At 45.5% G+C, this 17,566-nt stretch overlaps 1 protein-coding gene across 2 annotated transcripts in view; it reads left to right on the top strand.

The window, feature by feature from the left end:
* PIP4K2A (phosphatidylinositol-5-phosphate 4-kinase type 2 alpha) overlaps window positions 1–17,566 on the top strand; it is a 189,353-nt gene that overhangs the window by 106,374 nt on the left and 65,413 nt on the right. For both annotated transcript variants that reach the window (XM_053225381.1, XM_027073613.2), the window contains exons 2-3: window positions 12,290–12,387; window positions 13,863–13,959. In XM_053225381.1, the coding sequence (XP_053081356.1) occupies window positions 12,290–12,387; window positions 13,863–13,959 (195 nt within the window). The remainder of the gene's footprint in view (window positions 1–12,289; window positions 12,388–13,862; window positions 13,960–17,566) is intronic.

The raw sequence follows: 17,566 nt of genomic DNA, 5'->3' as shown, positions 1-17,566 counted from the left end.
AGACTTTAAAAAAAAAAGAATTCTCACTCTTGCCATCCCGTCTGGCCCCAGTCCTAGATGGGTGTGCTGCTCTGAAAACAGCTCCCACCCACCACCTATGCCTGTAGATTCGGCTACCCCCTATTCCATCTCAATATGGCATAATTTTTAGTGACTGTCTATCCTAATCAGATTAAATATCTCTATCTCCACGTGAGAGGTGTTCTTTGGCGGGGGTGTCTTTCTGTGCGTGTACTCTTGACTGAGTGAAAACCGATTATTAAACAAACGTGCTTGAGTAAGTAATTGCTTTGGAAATCAACTGTGTATCCTTCCGTTTCTAATTTGTTGTGCTTTGGGGAGGTTTGAGGAATTTTTTTACTTTCCCTTTTTTGAAGTGACAAGTATTATCAGAAGCGTGATAGCTTTTCAGCGATATAGGTCTTTCCAAATTTAGAGTGCACGTACTGAAATCATAGCTGATATAATTGTAGCAGACTGTGGGGGCATATTCAATTAAATATACGTTTAATAATTCATTCTCAATATGCATTTAATTATTCCCCTTTTTAAAAAAATAAGGAATCTTTTAGAAATTTTTGACGCAGTGGAAGACTTAAATTTCAGGTGAACCGTTTTTCTTAAGCCCTACACCCAGTGGACATCTTAGGAAGTTGCTGTGGGTCTGACCTCATAGGCGGTCAGGTGCTCCAAAGGATCTTAGGGTCAGCCCGTTCCCACTGTCTGAATTTTCTATTTGAGGTAACTCAAGTGAGTTGCCTGAGCAGGCTGGGTTAGTTTGCCTCGTCTCACTAACCCTCAGTTTCTTTATCTGGAAAGTGGGGATAACAGTAGTATCTACTTTGTTGCATAGGTCAGATACGATACTGTACCTGAAGTGCTTAATGTGATGCTTTGTGGTGTCCCCTAAGTATTAGCAAGGTTAATACCAGGTATTAAAGAGAGGGAGGCAAAGGTGAGCCTCGACCTCGAAGCTCTCCCCATCCTCTTCCTTCACCACTCCCCTCTACACATGTTCTCTCTGCTCTCCCCCACCCTTGACTTATATGTGGACACTTTGTCCTAAACCTTGGTACTAACCCTCTCTGCATCCCTTTGCCCTGGTTTCTATGGTTTTTGTTGAAGCTGACAACAAAACTTCTTTATTGTCTTTTTTTAAAGTTTGTTGATTTATTTTGAGAGAGAGCATGCATGAGCAGGGGAGGGGCAGGGGGAGAGAGAGAGGGAAAGAGAGAGAGAGAATCCAAAGCAGGCTCTGTGCTGTCAGCACGTAGACCGACGCAGGGCTCAATCTCACGAATTGTGAGATCTTGACCTGAGCCGAAATCAGGAGTCAGATGCTGAACCGACTGAGCCACCCAGGCACCCCTATTTGATGCCTTATGTCGGACCCCCGCATTGTCCATATTGGTGCCCAATGGCCAAGTGGAAAAGCAGAGCTTGTCCACACCTGTCTGTTTTGGGGGTGACTGTGTGGCATAAATGGAAACGAGGCCCTTCCCAGGGCCCTGGGGGACGCATCCTATAGCTTGGCCGCATGGGGGCATTTACAATACTTTTATGCCATTGAGCTTTATAGGACCATGAATATGACTGTCAGTACACATAGAAAATGAAAAAATATTTGCCGAAGTGGTTGGACAACTGTGAACTACAATAAAACCTTTGTTTGCGAGTGTAATTTGTTCTGGAAACCTGCTTATAATCCAAAGCACCTGTATATCAAAGCAAATTTCCCCATAGGAAATAATGGAAACTCAGACGATTCGTTCCACAACCCAAAATATTCACACAAAAATGGTTACAATACTGTAATATAATACGAGATAATAAAATACAAAATATAAAGAAAAACAAACAAATTGACCCACACTTACCTTTGAAAACCGTTGTGGCTGGTGTGGGAGAGACAAGAGAGAGTTATTGTGTAGGACGACTTTCACTGTCGCTAACGGAATCACCGCCATCCATCTATTGGCTCAATAGAATCTTCTTCTGCGTGGGGGCCATTGTATACGCTCACACAAATGTTGACTACAGTACTAATAAACTTGCAATATACCGTATTTAATGTAACTGGCAATAAGGTGGCAGAGGAAAGGGTCTATATCTGCAGGCAGCCTGACCTACAATGAAGCCAAGCATTCCTAAGCTTCCTCTTGTATGAAAAGCAAAGGACTGTCCATAGGTGCTTTAGAGTGACAAAACACACAAGTGCCATTTGTTGGCGCCTTCCGACGTTCTGAAAAATCACTGATTTCTGCCAAACACCACGGCCTGAGACTGAGCATCAGAGCATGGGAGACGATGACCCACAATCCCGCAGTGTGTGAGAGAGAGAGAGAGAGAGAGAGAAAGAAGAGCCGTTGGCTCAGTTGTGATCACGTGGCATTCGGTGTCATGTCACGAACTACTCCTCTTGCAAGACCTCGTTCACTTATCCAGTTAAAATTGATTAGAAATGGTTGCTCGTCTTGCGGAACACTCGCAGAACGAGTGACTCGCCACCCAGGGTTTTACGGCACTTCACAAGCATAACGTATGAGCGCATTTCTGTTGTGAGAGTTTATTGAGTATTTGCAATCCGAGGAACTTTAAATGTGGCCTTAATGAGATAGCTAGTGCTTTCGGTGTACTGTTTAGTTAACCCAATAAAATTTTCGTCAGCTCCAAAACCACTGTTATCTCCATAAAGTTAAAACTATTTGGATTTCATAATGTATGCTTAATTTTATGGGGGGGGGGTGTCATTCCTTCCTTCAACGTAGTTAACACAATTGTTTTATTTCCTTTCATGAATATTACATAGCGTATGTCAATTATAGCTATGTATCTGTGTCCCCTAGGTAAGTGTCTAGAAAAGAGAAAACTGTGCAAATGCTTTGTTAAATACGAATCATAGCAGACGTAAACTCGTGGTGATGATAATCATGGCTACCTTCGTTACCAGTTTCGCGGTGGGCCACGTGGAATGGTTGGGGCAGATAGAATGCCAAACTGGTAAAGTTTTCTCCCACGGAAGGCTTTGAAACCCAAGAATTTTGTCCTGAAATCTGAGCATTAGCAACCCAAAGCTCTGTGTGGAACATAGAAATTAACAAACAGGATTAACTTAACCTTATTCAAGATAATAGCTCATTGTCATTACCTCCATGAGCTGAAGAATGTGAACTAGAAACAAGGATATATTTTGATTTGTGTGATGTCAGACTAAAGGAGAAATTATCCAGGAAGTTAAATAGCCTTTCAGTTACTGGGCAGCCCTATAATTAAATACATTTTGATGAAAACGATGAATTTTGTGTATGGGTGAGCCCATGTGGCAACAAAAGAAAATGTGCTTATGGAAGAAGATAATATAGGGGCTCACTATTGAAAAAACATTGTTTACTAATTAAAAGCTTTTAAATGGTACGTCCTCTGGTTTGTGAAGCGTTTGTTCACAGGTCATGAAATCTAGCTACTCAAAACCTGACCGAGTGGTTTGTGGGGGGAGAATTTCTGGGGAAAAGAGAAACCCAAAGGAAACGTGAAGCTATTGTGAATGAAAGATAAAATGCTCGTAAAGTAGCTGTCTGATATAACCCAGAATCGGGCTGCTACGCGATTATAAAGGGATAGACATACCAGGATACGTTGTAATCTGCAAAACAAGAGACTTGCTAGGATCTCTAAGGTTCTCTTTTAATTTCCTCATCTTTTGAGTGTATGTAAACCAAGGAGTGAGCGTAATCATGTTTCATTTCTTACCTCTTTTCTTCTCTAATAATGAAGGTACAACATTCCCCACATCCTGGCGTGCTCTGATCTGTGAAGCTGGGATTTGTAGCAAGAAGTAAAAGTATGCATTTTCCAGACATTTAAATGAAACACTAGTCACATCTCCTCGTCCGGCTAGGGCCACATCGAGCTTGCCTCCCTCCCAGGAGCTGTCAGCACCTGCTCTCAGTGCCTGTGGCACTTACTTTCTAGACCCCAATATTTCTTCTCTGCTGCTTTGTATTTCACTGTGTGTGCGTGCTGCCCACCCCTGACCCGTGTCAACCATCGTGGAAAACTCTGGTCAGAGAGCATTTTGTAGTGACTTCCCATGTCCAAATGGTTATCCTGGAACTCCATTGCTCTTTATGTCACACTCGACTAACCAAAACCTTGAACCTGAAGGACCCCAGCCGTCCTCCGCCTCTGCACCCGCACCCTGAGGCCGAGCTCTGCCCGGGATGTCACCCCATGAGTTCGTTTGGTTCCCTGTAAATTAACCATCACAGACCACAGATGGACTCCCAGCTCTGCCCGGAAGCCCAGCCCCATTTCCCTCTTCAGACTCCTTCTCCCGCGTTCTGTGGCCAGTCTTTCAAGTTCTCGGTGTTCTCTCCAGGCCTCTGAATCCACCTCCCACGCCCCCCCCCCCCCCCCCCCCCCCCCCCCGGCCTGCTTCTCGCACAGTCGACGGCCACGGCTCCTCCTTCCCACGGCCGGGAACTGCTGTCTTCCCTCAGACTCGGCCAGTTCCCCACAACCCCTTCCCTTTACCCCTCCTGATAGAGGAGCCACCTCCCCACCTCCCTTTCCTTCATGCCCGCCCTGGATCCCCCCAGCCCAACTCCCACCGCGAGGTGACAGCGCGCTTCCCTTTCTCCTTTGCAGGCTCATCCGCCTGTCCATGCTGTTAACCATTGATGACTGCATTCAAGGCTGCTTTTAGACCCTCCTGCCCTCGCTCGCTGCTCTCCAGCTTCCTTCCTTGACTCCCGAGGAAGAACTCCTGTCTCATGTACAGATAATGCGTATTTTTATCGCCCGCCCCTGCCTCCCCTGGGAACTTCAGGGCCGCGTGGCCACCTGCCCACCTTGACGTCAACATTTAAGACATCTGAAGAGCACATCAGATTTAACAAGTCCCAAACTGAACTCTCCTCCTAAAATGCTCTCGGTAAACGGAATCGCGGTCTTTCCACTCACTCAAGTCCATGTCTTTACCATCTCAGTGTCAGCGGAATCTATTTCCTTTGTGTCTGCTGCCTCCCCGCTTCGCCCGGCTTCTAGCCTCTCCTCGAGTTCCACAGTAGCCTCTTACAGCCCTTGTTTGCGTGCTGTTCAGCCCCATCCTGTCACGTGCCCTCTTGATTTCTGCCTTCCTCACACGTTAACCTTTTATCTCTCTAGTTAACTGTGCCCTCCTCCCGCCACAGGGCCTTTGCACCTGTGACCCTACTTTCCGGAACCCTCCCACCTGCCTTCTGCTCAAGTCTAGCTCCTTCCATCATTCCTGCCCCCGTCTATGCTTTGTCATGCTTGCTCCCAGCCTGATGTCCTTCCCTCTCCCGACACTTGTCATTGTTTGAATTTTACACGTGTGCACTTTCTCTATAGATGTGCGTGCCCCTCTGGACTGTAGGCACCGCGAGGGTGAACGCGGCGTTTGTGCAGCGCTCAGCCCAGAGCAGACACTCACGGCTGGCACTTCCTGCTTTCTTTCTAAAGCAGATACCGTTGCCAGTTCTGATCCCAACAGCCTGAGGCGTCCGAATGCAGGGATTTGGTTGCTCCTGCTTCCAAATCCGGTTTCGCTTTTTCAGTAACCACGCAGAACCTAGCTTGTGATAGGAATCTTATTATTATGTTCCCTCCAGCTTTTTTCTGCATAACTTGGGGAACGCGATGTGAAGTGATTGCTCCTCACCTTGCCCTTTGCCACCCTGTAAACATCCTGTTTTTACGGACACTCTTTGGTTTGCACAAGATCCCGAAAAACCGATTTATCATCCGGCTTTGTTCTAATTGTGCTCCTCACCAGACTTGGTTTTCGGTTCTGCTTCTCTTGCTTCCAAACTTTGGTATTCCAGTGCTGGTGTAAAGATACACGTTTTTAAATTTTTCACAGATATACTGAGAATTGTTTTCTATTTAAGATACTTGAGTGAAATGAGTAGGAAAGAATATATGATTTAAAATTAGCCTAGTGATGGGGTGCCTGGGTGGCTCGGTCAGTTAAACGTCCTACTTCAGCTCGGGCCATGATCTCACAGTTTGTGAGTTCAAGCTGCACACCAGGCTCTCTCCCCCCCCTGTCTCTCTCTGCCTCTACCCATCCCCCACCCCCAAATAAATAAACTTAAAAGAAAATTCTTAAAATTAGTCTAGTGTTTTTGTTAAGTGGCAGTTTCATACATGGACAGTAACATGAAGGAGATTCTAGTAATATAGTATACAGTAGGCTAAAAGTGATTTCTGATTAAGTTACTGAAATACTTTGAAAGGAACAGAATGGTAATTTGGCCTTGCACAAATGCATTTGATACAGAGTTCTATCAAGAAAACTATCTGGATAGAACATCCATGTATGCAGGTTAAGGATTAACGGGTGGTTGTAATGAAGCTTGTTTGGGATGAATATAAAGTGCTTGTAAATTATAATCCACTACAATGAATCTTAAGGGATTATTCTGATGATTTCATTCTAGAATTAGATTATATCATTTGCCATTTTAAACATCTGCTGCTGTATTTTATATCTGTACTTCCCAAACTCTGCCAAGGTGCCCTGGGGCACTGCAGCACATTTCCCAGGAGTGTCAAGGATATTTGAGAATTTCCAGAGGAATGTGGTAGATACTCAGCATCTGTGAGATACCGTGCAAACGACTAGCTCGAGGGAGTCCGCGATTTCAGCTCAGATTATGCTACATTCCTTTCAAGGACATGGTATCTTTGGGAAGCTGGCTGGCCAGCAATTGTGTTTTAAAAAAAAAAAAAAAAAAAAAGGCAGTGGATCAGGAAATGCGGGTGGGGTGTTCTAATCTGATCATACTAAGGTTTGAGAATCTGCAGTGCATAACATTTTATATATGTACATTGTAAGTAGCCTGATAGTTTGCGTGTATGTTTTCCATTTTGTCGTTATTAAAAAATTGTTGAAGCACGCAGTTTTTACAACAGGCATTTCTTTAACATGATTCAGAAAGCAAAAAGCATGAGAAGGAACGCAGAATTCTCCCCCCACCTTGGATGATGGCAAATCTGTCCCCTTAATTGCTCAGGCCAAGGCCTCGGCCTCGGTCTTGGCTTCTTTCTTACCCCCCACATTTAGAACTTCAGGAAATGACGTTGGCTCCACTTTCAAAAAATATCCCCTTTCCTACCTACACTGCTGTCACTGGTCTCCCTGTCACATACTTGTGCCCACCCTCACCCCTCCAGTAATCTTTTTAAACCCCAAGTTAAGTAATGTCGACACTCTACCACTCAGAACCCTGCAACAGCTCCCGTATCATTGGCAGTGAAAGCCAGTCTTTCCAGTGATCTCAGCCCTTCCTGTTTCTCTTCTCAAGTAATCTCCAGCCACAGGGGTCTCCATGTCCCAAGCATATCAGGCATGCCCTGCCCCAGGGCCTTTGCACTGGAATGCTAAACCCCTTTTCTCTCCAAACCTTGGTCTACTCCAACCCTCCCTATTTAAAATACTTCGGGGACCCCACTCATGCACTGATGGGCGTTCCCTAGCCCTTTCTTCCTGCTCTTTTTCTTTTTTTTCCATAGTCCTCTAACATAGTAGATAATTTATGTTCCTAAGTTTATGTTTTATTTACTGACTCTTCCCACTCAGATGTAAGCTTCAGGAGGGCAGGCATCTTAATCTGTTTTCAATAACATATCCCAAGCACCTGGAAGAGCATATATTGAATGAGTGTTGTTTAATATGTTGTTTAAAAAAATCTCTATCTTTAGGGGCGCCTGGGTGGCACGGTCGGTTAAGCGTCCGACTTCAGCCAGGTCACGGTCTCGCGGTCCGTGAGTTCGAGCCCCGCGTCAGGCTCTGGGCTGATGGCTCGGAGCCTGGAGCCTGTTTCCGATTCTGTGTCTCCCTCTCTGTCTGCCCCTCCCCCGTTCATGCTCTGTCTCTCTCTGTCCCAAAAAAATAAACGTTGAAAAAAAAATCTAAAAATCTCTATCTTTCTTAGTTCTTTTGGCTTTTTGAACTATCAGAAAAGCATGTTCAAATCTTTCTCGGTAATAAGGGGTTGCCCATTTTCCCTGAGGTCCTAACAATTTTTGCTGTATAATTCCAGACTAATGAGGTACTTAAAATATGAATCCTAGCTTCTTGGCTAATTGAGCCTTTTATCATTATGTACAGGCCTTCTTTACCCTTAATAATGCTTTTGTCTTAAAGTTATTAGTTTACCCGATGTTAGTAAAGGTAAGCTAGCTTTTCAGTAATTTTCGGTACTATTTAATATGTTTTTTCTGTTCCTTTCAACCTTTTTGAGTTATGCTTTAGGTGTTTCTCTTGCATATAGCCTGTAGTTTTTAATTCATTTTGACAGTCTTTATTTTTAATTGTTTGTCCACTTACGCTTATTGGGATTATGTTTCTATCCAGACTTGTTCATCACTTACTTTCTATTTGTCCCATTTTTGCAGTGTTTATTTTTTCCTCTTCTTTTAAAAAAGAAAAAAAAATGTTAACGTTTATTCATTTTTTGAGAGACAGAGTGCGACCGGGGGAGGGGTAGAGAGAGCGAGAGCGAGAGAGAGAGAGAGGACACACTGAAGCAGGCTCCAGGTTCTAAACCGACAGCACAGAGCCCGACATGGGACTCGAACTCACGAACCGCGAGATCATGACCTGAGCTTAAGTCGGACGCTTAACTGACTGAGCCCAGGTGCCAGCATTTTTTCCTCTTTTTAAAAATAATGAGTTTTATTTCTTTTCGTATTCTTTCCACCCCTCTTGCCCCCCCCCCCACTTTGTACTAGTTTGAAAGCTATATACTCTGTTTCTCTACTTTAAATGTTTGCCTTTTAAATGTTACAATACTTAAAGTTGCCTCACCCTCCTGAACAATACAACAGGCACCGTCACTTTGCTTCCCAACTCACCTGCTGTTGTTACTGTTTATTTTGATCCCGAGAACTAAGCGTTATTACTTTATAAAGGTGATACTTATATTTGTCTTCATATTTACAAATTTATTTGCTTACTAATTCTTTTTGTATCTCATACCTTCCGCACACAACATTTACTTCACTTCCTTTCTGAATTATACCCTTAGAGGCTAAATAATAATGCTTCAAAGACTTGCAAGTTCCCTTAGTGAGGTCCATTGTCGGTAAGTTCTCGGGTGTTGTTTCTATGAAAAAGCCTTTATTTTGCTCTTTTTTTCTTTTTGGAAGACAGTTTTAGTGGATATCCCACATACGGTTTTTCCAATACTACAGAGCAGTGAATTCTGACACTGCCTTTCCGGGGACAGCATCAGACCCCGCGGGTTAAGGGCTCAGTCCCACAGACTGCCCTTGCTTCAGATGCCCTTGCTTCAGATGTCCCAGGCTGTCACCTGTGCTTCTCGTCTGCTGGCTGTAAATCGGACATGCCCTGACCCCCTCCTCAGGTTTGATTAATTTGCTAGAGCGGCTCATGTAAAAAACACGTATGCACATTTACCAGGTTACTATGAAGGATGTGATAAAAGATCCAGATAAACAGCCAGGCAAAGAGGTACATAGGTGGAGGCCCAGAAGGTTCCCGAGCGCTGGAGCTTCTGTCCCCACGGACCTGGGGTGTGCTGCCACATCCAGGCACGTGGATGTGTTCACCGCCCCCAGAAGCCCAGCACTTCTTGTTCAAGAGCTTTAATGGAACTTAATCTCTAGCAACTCCCTCTTCCCCTTCTCAGAGGTCAGTGAGCGGGGCTGAAAGTTCCAAAGTTGTTCTTACTTGGCGTTTCTGGTGACCGGCCCCATCCTCTCTGGCTCTCTAGGGGCCTCACCCGGAGTCACCTCGTTAGCATAAATTCAGGCGTGCTCAAACAGGGTGCCTGATGAGTGGCAAAAGATAATCCTATCACTCTGGAAATTCCAGGGGTTTTAGATTTGTGCCGGGAACCCCAATAATAGCCCAAATATATATTTATATTACACCGCAGCACACAGTTTTATGTACACAGTATTTTTCACTTTGAAGGTAGACCACCGTCTTCGGGGCTTTCCAGCTTTGCTGTTGAGAAGTTGGCCGTCAGTCTGTTTGTCATTCCTTCCTTGTGTTCTGTCCTTTCCCTCTGGCCAATTTTCTTCTCTCCGCTCTTGGGATCTTCAGCTTAACTACACTGTGTCTACGAGCGGACTTCTTCTTAGACTATTTTGTGTACATGGGGTATCATGTATCCATAGTTGCATAACTTCCATCAGTTGTGAAAACATTTTCTTTTTTTTTTTAATTTTTTTTAACGTTTTATTTATTTTTGAGACAGAGAGAGACAGAGCATGAACGGGGGAGGGGCAGAGAGAGAGGCAGACACAGAATCGGAAGCAGGCACCAGGCTCTGAGCCATCAGCCCACAGCCCAACGCGGGGCTCAAACTCACGGACCGCGAGATCGTGACCTGAGCTGAAGTCGGGCGTTTGACCGACTGAGCCACCCAGGCGCCCCGTGAAAACATTTTCAACTTTATTATTTCAAACACTGTCTCTTCCCCCATACTCTCTGTTCCTTTCCTCTAAGATTTCACTGACTCCCTTCAAACCCCCTGCCGTCAGCGTTTTTTCTTCCTTACCCATTCCTTTATATATTGCATTTTCATTCTTTGTGGTGTTCTGGGGAACTCCTTCAGACTTACCCTCCCGTCCACCAGTTACCCAGTGTGCTTCCAGGGCCCTGGGTTCGGGGCCTTCTGTTCTGATTCCAGTTCATCAGTTATAATTTTTTTTTTTTTTCTAACTGACATCGAAGTTAGTAGATAGTGCAACAGTGATTTCGGGAGTAGAGTCCTTCATGCCCCTATAATTTTCATTTTGTAAAAGTTTTATGGGATCCCTTTTCAACCTGATTGATTGGTCATTTTGAAAGTCCCGTAGTTTACTCATTTTTGCCAGCCTGTCTTTTTCTTCTTCATACATTTTACACATGGCTTTCGTTTCCTTTTCTGTATCTGGTCATTCTAACAGCTGAAGTCTTGAGAATAATTTTGGTTTCTGCAGAATCCCACTCTGCCTCTGTCTGTGAACTCGTGCCCCGCGGGGCTCCTGGAGGCCTGTGGCGGGGATGCTGTCCCCAGATGCCGTCCCCCAGGCGCCATTTGCAAATATTCCCCTCAGGTGAGGAGGCGACTTCTGCTTCCTGCAAAGGTGCTTGTTTAATGTCGAAGTGTGTGGTTGAGCTCCCCAGCTTTCCTGTGGCCCAACTAAGTGTCGAAATTGATACCTGTCTTCAGGGAAACCCATCCGTTCATGCTTGCTTGGTAGTCCTCTCATTCCCAATGGATTAAACTCCTGTTAGGAGAAGGAAGCCATCTTGGAGATGCTTCTCTCCATTCTATGATCCCAGCCATGTGTTAACCACTCTGCTTTATCAAAGCGCTCAGTTTTCCCCCTTTGTTCTGTTTTGTTTTTGTAACTGAGAACCCTTCTGAGGCTCTTCCACTTACTGGAGGTGTAAATCTTCTGAGGGGTTTTCATTAGTAGCAACAAGGGACGTATAGCTCGGGAACCAAGATAGAAAAATAATTTACCAAGAGAAAGTCCAGCCTTTCCCAAGTTATGTGTCAGAGCTGCCCCTGCCATTCGCTGGAACTTAGAACTTGATCCAACCCTTTGTCGTCTGCAACCGCGTCCTTATTTTTATTCTTGACGCCTTTGAAACCCATTAGCCCTGGGGCCCTATGTCCCTTTCCCTTCTTTCATGAAGGCTTCTCTTTTGGTACATTCATGCCCTGCCCCAGTACTTAGTTCCTGTAAGAAAGGTAAAGATCACACAGATGACAGTGTTCGTTTTTTGGGTACCCAAACGTGTAAAGAAATAGTCCTGTTCATTAATTCAACAGAGCTGTATGTCAGAAATTAAAAAGCCCTCTTTGTCGGATAGCATTCTCTTTGCGGGGAGAAGTTGTCTTAGACATGCAATCCGAGAAGCTCTGGGCTGAGGCTCTGGAGAGGAGGTGGGGAGATACATGGGAGAAGCAGGGCCAGGTGGCCACGAGGGCTCACCTTCCAGAATTCCTCCCTCGTCGCTGCCACCTGGGGGCGGGGGGGGGGGGTCGGTGCCCACACCCAGCAGCAGAAGGGGAGATGAGCAGTCGGAGCCGGATGTGAGGTGGGGGCGGTAGTGAAGCCTGCAGAGGGAGTGAGGAGGGCAGCAAGAGAGATGATCTGGGATAGGAGGAGGAGGAGGAGGGTGGGGGGTGGGAGGTGCTCGTTTCCACCGGGTTTTTTCCCCAAGAAGTGTGTTCAAGTCCAGCACTTCCCGCGGAGAGATTTCTAACCTGTGTCATTTTGCTCTGTATCTTTCTAGATCAATGAACTGAGCCATGTTCAAATCCCTGTTATGCTGATGCCAGATGACTTCAAAGCCTATTCAAAGATAAAGGTGGACAATCACCTTTTTAACAAGTAAGTACAAGTACGGCCGTTTATAAGACTGACACGGCTGCCAGGAGTATGAGTTTTGTGAATTTCTGTAATTGCATTAGTTTTCAATGGGTGGGAGTAAAGTTTTGCTGATGAAGTTAATCCTGTGATAAACATAACCATCTGTCATTTTCAGAAAAGCAACGGCAGGCCCTCTTGGGTAATATCCTTTTGCCATATGGCATATTGTTCTCTATGAATATCTTCTATGTTAAAAGTGATATTCTCATTACAATTTAAACGTTTGAAGCTGTAAATTGCTTGGGATGTTTAGCAGCTGTGGACCTGAGCGATCTTGGACAAAACTCTAATAATGCTGACCTTAGGAGCAGAAATAACTACTTCATAGAACAATAAAGAATTAAGGGACATTTTTCTAAAACATGATTGGATGCCATGTTGGGCAGTGACAGTATTTCTCCTTCATTTGGCTGTCATTTTGGATGTCATTATGGAGCACCTCTTATGTATTAGCTGTCCACTGAGAGGAGGGACGAGGAAGTAGATGTGGCCCTGCCCTCAGGGGGCTCTCAGGCAGGTGCTTGAAATCTGACACATACACAAATTACCGCATAATTCAGCGTGCAAAGTACGACTATAGAGGTGTGTATGTATCTACGGGTACACAAAGGAGGAAGCAATTCCGAGTGAGTGGGAGGAGCCTTATAGAAATCTCTCCCGCATGAGGATCAATTATGAAATTTCTTAATGTGGCCCTTGTTCTGATGTGAAGCTGATGTGTTAATTCTTAAAACTGTCTAGAAGTTGACCTTTTGAAGGGATTTTCTTCTATGTGAATTTATTTATTTATTTATTTATTTATTTAAGTTTATTGATTTGAGGGGTGGAAGAGGGGCGGGGGGAGAGAATCCCAAGCAGGCTCCGCACCGATAGCATGGAGCCCGACACGGGACTCAAACTCACAAGCCAAGAGATCACGGCCTGAGCTGAAATCAAGAGTCGGACGCGACCCAGGGTGCCCCTTTTCTATGTGCATTTGGAATGTGGTTATTTGTGGATAGCATCAGCTAGGTCTTTGGAGGAGTGAGAGATAGTGTTGTTTTGCAAACTCTAATCAGCAAGTACGAATGTGGGGAGGGCGTCTGTGGCTCGCTCCGCTGCCCATCCCGGGCTCCCCAAGTTCTCTGCTTTTCCTTCACCGTTTCCGTCTGTGTGGCCCCTTCGCTTTCCACCTCTTCTTTGGGAAAGTGGCCGCGAGGAGTGGTTGGGATTAGAAAGGTCGTCTAGTCTCAGTGCCCCTATAGGTGGTGAGAGGAGGCGAATGCCACCAGTCTGTCCCTGTGTCCCCCCGGGGTTTACTGTGGGTTGTGGTTGGTTCTGGGCCGTACCGGCCTTCTGCGGGTGGGGAACCCCGGGCACTTTGGCCGCACGTGGAACTAGATGGTAGCAAAGTCAAGTCTACATCTAAACGTTATTCCACACTATGACCGTTTCAGAGAAAACATGCCGAGCCACTTCAAGTTTAAGGAATACTGCCCGATGGTTTTCCGGAACCTGCGGGAGAGGTTTGGCATCGACGATCAGGATTTCCAGGTGAGTCGCTTTTTTGCTACCTTTGCTTCCAGTAGGGTTTGCTCTGTAAAATAGGACTGACCTTTTTTTCGTCCCGAGTAATTATGTAATGGCAATTTTCATTTCACGTAGGAATGTTTCAGTGTCCTTTCTGAGATAAAGGCAGGGTTCCGTCAGTTAGGGGCCTCTGGGCAAAAAGATGTTAGCGGTCGGCAGGAAACGACCATTCTTCGGGAAGCAAACAGGCACGTGAGCGTTGCAGATGATACTCTCACTTCCTGGAGGAAGTGGCCCGTCAGCACAGCCTTCTTTTGATTTCTGCCATCAGGCGTGTCGACAGTCAGTGCCAGTGTGTACGTTGTGTCTTGAATTTGCGTTTCCTGTAGTTACAGGGTCCCCTTAGCAATCACCAAAGTTGTATTTTCGTGCTGATTTGCTGCTTTTCCAATCATCTGAACCCAACTCTCCTGCTCACAGCATTTTGTCGGAGGCCACGCCTTGTGCACCGTGACCTGGAGTGGTTGGTGTGGTCTAGTGACCGTAGGGCTGTTGCACGAGCAGGAGCCTGCTGCTCCTGGGAACATCGTCTGTTCTTGGTGCCCACCACATAAAAATGTCCACTGTTGCTCCCTGCCCCCCCCCCCCCCCCGTATTTGCCTGGTTTTCTCAAATTTGACTTTTAAAATCAAGATCATGGGGGTGTCTGGGTGGCTCAGTCAGTTAAGCACCCAACTTCGGCTCAGGTCATGATCCCGCGCTTCGTGGGTTCGAGCCCCGCGTCGGGCTGTGTGCTGACAGCTCGGAGCCTGGAGCCTGCTTCGGATTCTGTGTCTCCCCCTCTCTCTGCCCCTCCCCCACTCACGCTCTGTCTCCCTTTCTCTCAAAAATAAATAAACCTTAAAAAAAATTTTTTTAAATAAAATAAAATCAAGATCATGGTGCTGTCCTAAGTGCCGATCCGTGGTCCTTTCTCCTAAGAAAGGACCTGACATTAGTTACTTGATCTTAATATAGTCAGTCAGATACGTAAAAGCCAAGGATTTTTTTTAAGAGCAGAAAATCTGAGTTAAGAGAGGCAAGGGCTAGTTTCTGGTCTTTTAGGACAGTCTGTTCATTTTGCTGTGTGAGCACTGACTTATTTTAAATCCCTCCAGATCCAGTAAACGTTTCTTTCATTTGCTCCAAATCAGAATCCTAATGTATCCTACATTAAGTGCCATATTGCCCCCTGAGTGACCTTACAATTTGAACATTGACACGGCTTTACCCTGTGTTTTCCTTAAAAAAATAGGGTGTCGAAGGCAAATTGAGCTTAGTTAGTACATTTTCCTAAAGATGTGTGGGCCTCCCCACCCCGCCCCACCCTGCCCTGCCCCATTATTGAAAGTTTCCCAGAACTTCTCACATGCTCACTCAGGCATAAGAAGCCTCCAAGCTCCCATGTTTTGAATAAGCAATGCTGGCCAGGTTGCCAGTAATATTCCCTCCTCTGTGGGCCAGGGCTGGGATTTCCACAGAGGTGAGTTCTGAGCAGAGGCTTGGGTGTGCCCGAGAAAGTGGAGGCGGGGGGGGAAGGGTGGGGTGCACGGTCAGCTTTGGGCCTCATGCATAAGAGAAAGAACTTCAGTCAAACCTGGACTGGGGATGTACTGCTGAAAAAAATAAGTCACTTGTAAAGAATAAACCTTGGAACAGTAAAAAAAAGGTTTGTATAAAATGAAAAGGAATGATTCTACATTATTTAAGAACTACTAATACATTTGAAAAGGCCGTATGGAAATAAACTGAGTGGTTTAAAGGAAGGAGTAGCTGACAACTGACGTCCTAAGAAACTCTCCTCTACCCGAGTCTCATGTCTCCTTTTTTGTTTTTTCTAATGTTTGTTTATTTTTGAGAGAGAAAGAGACAGAGTATGAGAGAGGGAGGGGCAGAGAGAGAGAGGAGGACACAGAATCCGAAGCAGGCTCCAGGCTCTGAGCTGTGAGCACAGAGCCCGACATGGGGCTCGAACTCAAGAACTGTGAGATTGTGACCTGAGCCAAAGTCAGACACTCTGACTGGGCCACCCAGGCGCCACCCCCACCCCCCCCCCCCCACTTTTTTAAAAAATAAAACAACTACACTGGCATTTCACAGAAACTGGCTTTTGAGGGCCTCTGCTCCAGGATCTTGTTAGGTCCCTCAATTTGTTACCAAAATGAAGTCCTTATGTTTCTTCCCATAATCAACGCTGCTCAGTGAGATCAAAAATGGAGCCTTTACAGCCTGAAATCTGAACTGTAGATGAAAGTAGTTTTTAAAATGTCCTAAAATGACTAGTTTTGTTGCAGAAATACCAAGACATGAGCCAGTTTTCCTTCACCTTCCCCTCCGCCCCCCAAAACAAAACGATGTAAACTTGATATTTAAGTAAGTGCAAATTGCTGAGGACAAACTTTAAAGGCAAATTAGGCAAGTGGAGGAGGATTCGTGGAACTAAGTGGCAAATCTCTAAAGCTCTTAGCAGGAGAAATCAGTACAGAGGAGAGCCAGTGTGAGGATAATTAATCATTTGAACACCACTCCTTTCCTCAGCTACGCCCGGTACTTTTGGCATTTAAATTGCTGCTTTCTCTTTGGCAACTGTATTTCTATTAAAAAGAGAAAAAAAGGTGGGTGTTCAAAGTAACTTTAGCGAACCAGAGCTACGTGCTGGTTTTTCCCTCCAGTCCCACATCGCTTTCCCAAAGTCTCTACCTCTTAAAAAAGTTTCAGGAGGGGCAGGCCCTGCCGTTTAACCTGAAGATGAGATTGTGGATGTGGGGCCCCACCCACTCTGTTGGCTACTCGGTTTGGAAAAAAGGAGGAAGTTGTGCCAGCTCTGGCTCTGAGTTCATACCTTGAGGGCCTCCGGGCATTGCCGGGGTGAAGGTGGAGGTGCCACGGACCTGGGCAGGGCCAGGAATGCCCAGAAGTGGGAACAGGCCAGGACTAGCCGAGCCATCGTCCCAGCTGCCCGGCACAGCAACTCACCACCGCCCAGACATTGCGTCTCTCGTGGACAGAACAAGGAACGCGTATCAGTTGACATCCGCAGTACCAAGTTAAATACTCTCTCTCGGTCTGATTTGAAAAGTGAGAGCAGTGACCTGGGGTCTGATCGTCTTTTGACGGCACTGGATGGCTAGAGGGGACCAGGCCCCACACTGCTTTGCTTTTCCTCGATGTGTTTGTTTTTCTGAAGTGTTTGCCTGTTGGACAAGCGGCTTTGCAGCTTTGCATCGGGAGCCCCCTGCCTGGTTCGTTTAGTATTTGGACCTTCGCGTTAAGTCAAATGGGTGAATGGTGTCCACCTGCCTTGTGTGTGTGAATACCTTTTTGCTGCACCTGGAAAAAGTCAGTATCGCCGAATCTGATCAAATTAGAACATAGTAATTAGGCTACCTAATTGACCTCCAGCAGCAAATTTAAACTTCTTGAGAAGAATTGAAAAGCAATCCTGCTATCAACAATTGTATCTTTCCCCTGGTTTTGGTTTCTTGAATGTCTTTTAAGAATGAAACTTTTTTTTCTCATAAGCAATAGTTCTAGAATATTCTTCATTAACAACAGTATCACTTAGCACACACGTGTATGTAGAAACCTCTGT

Source organism: Acinonyx jubatus, chromosome B4, assembly GCF_027475565.1.
Source record: "Acinonyx jubatus isolate Ajub_Pintada_27869175 chromosome B4, VMU_Ajub_asm_v1.0, whole genome shotgun sequence".
NCBI lineage: Eukaryota > Metazoa > Chordata > Mammalia > Carnivora > Felidae > Acinonyx > Acinonyx jubatus.
This window is presented reverse-complemented; position numbering and strand designations above follow the sequence as displayed.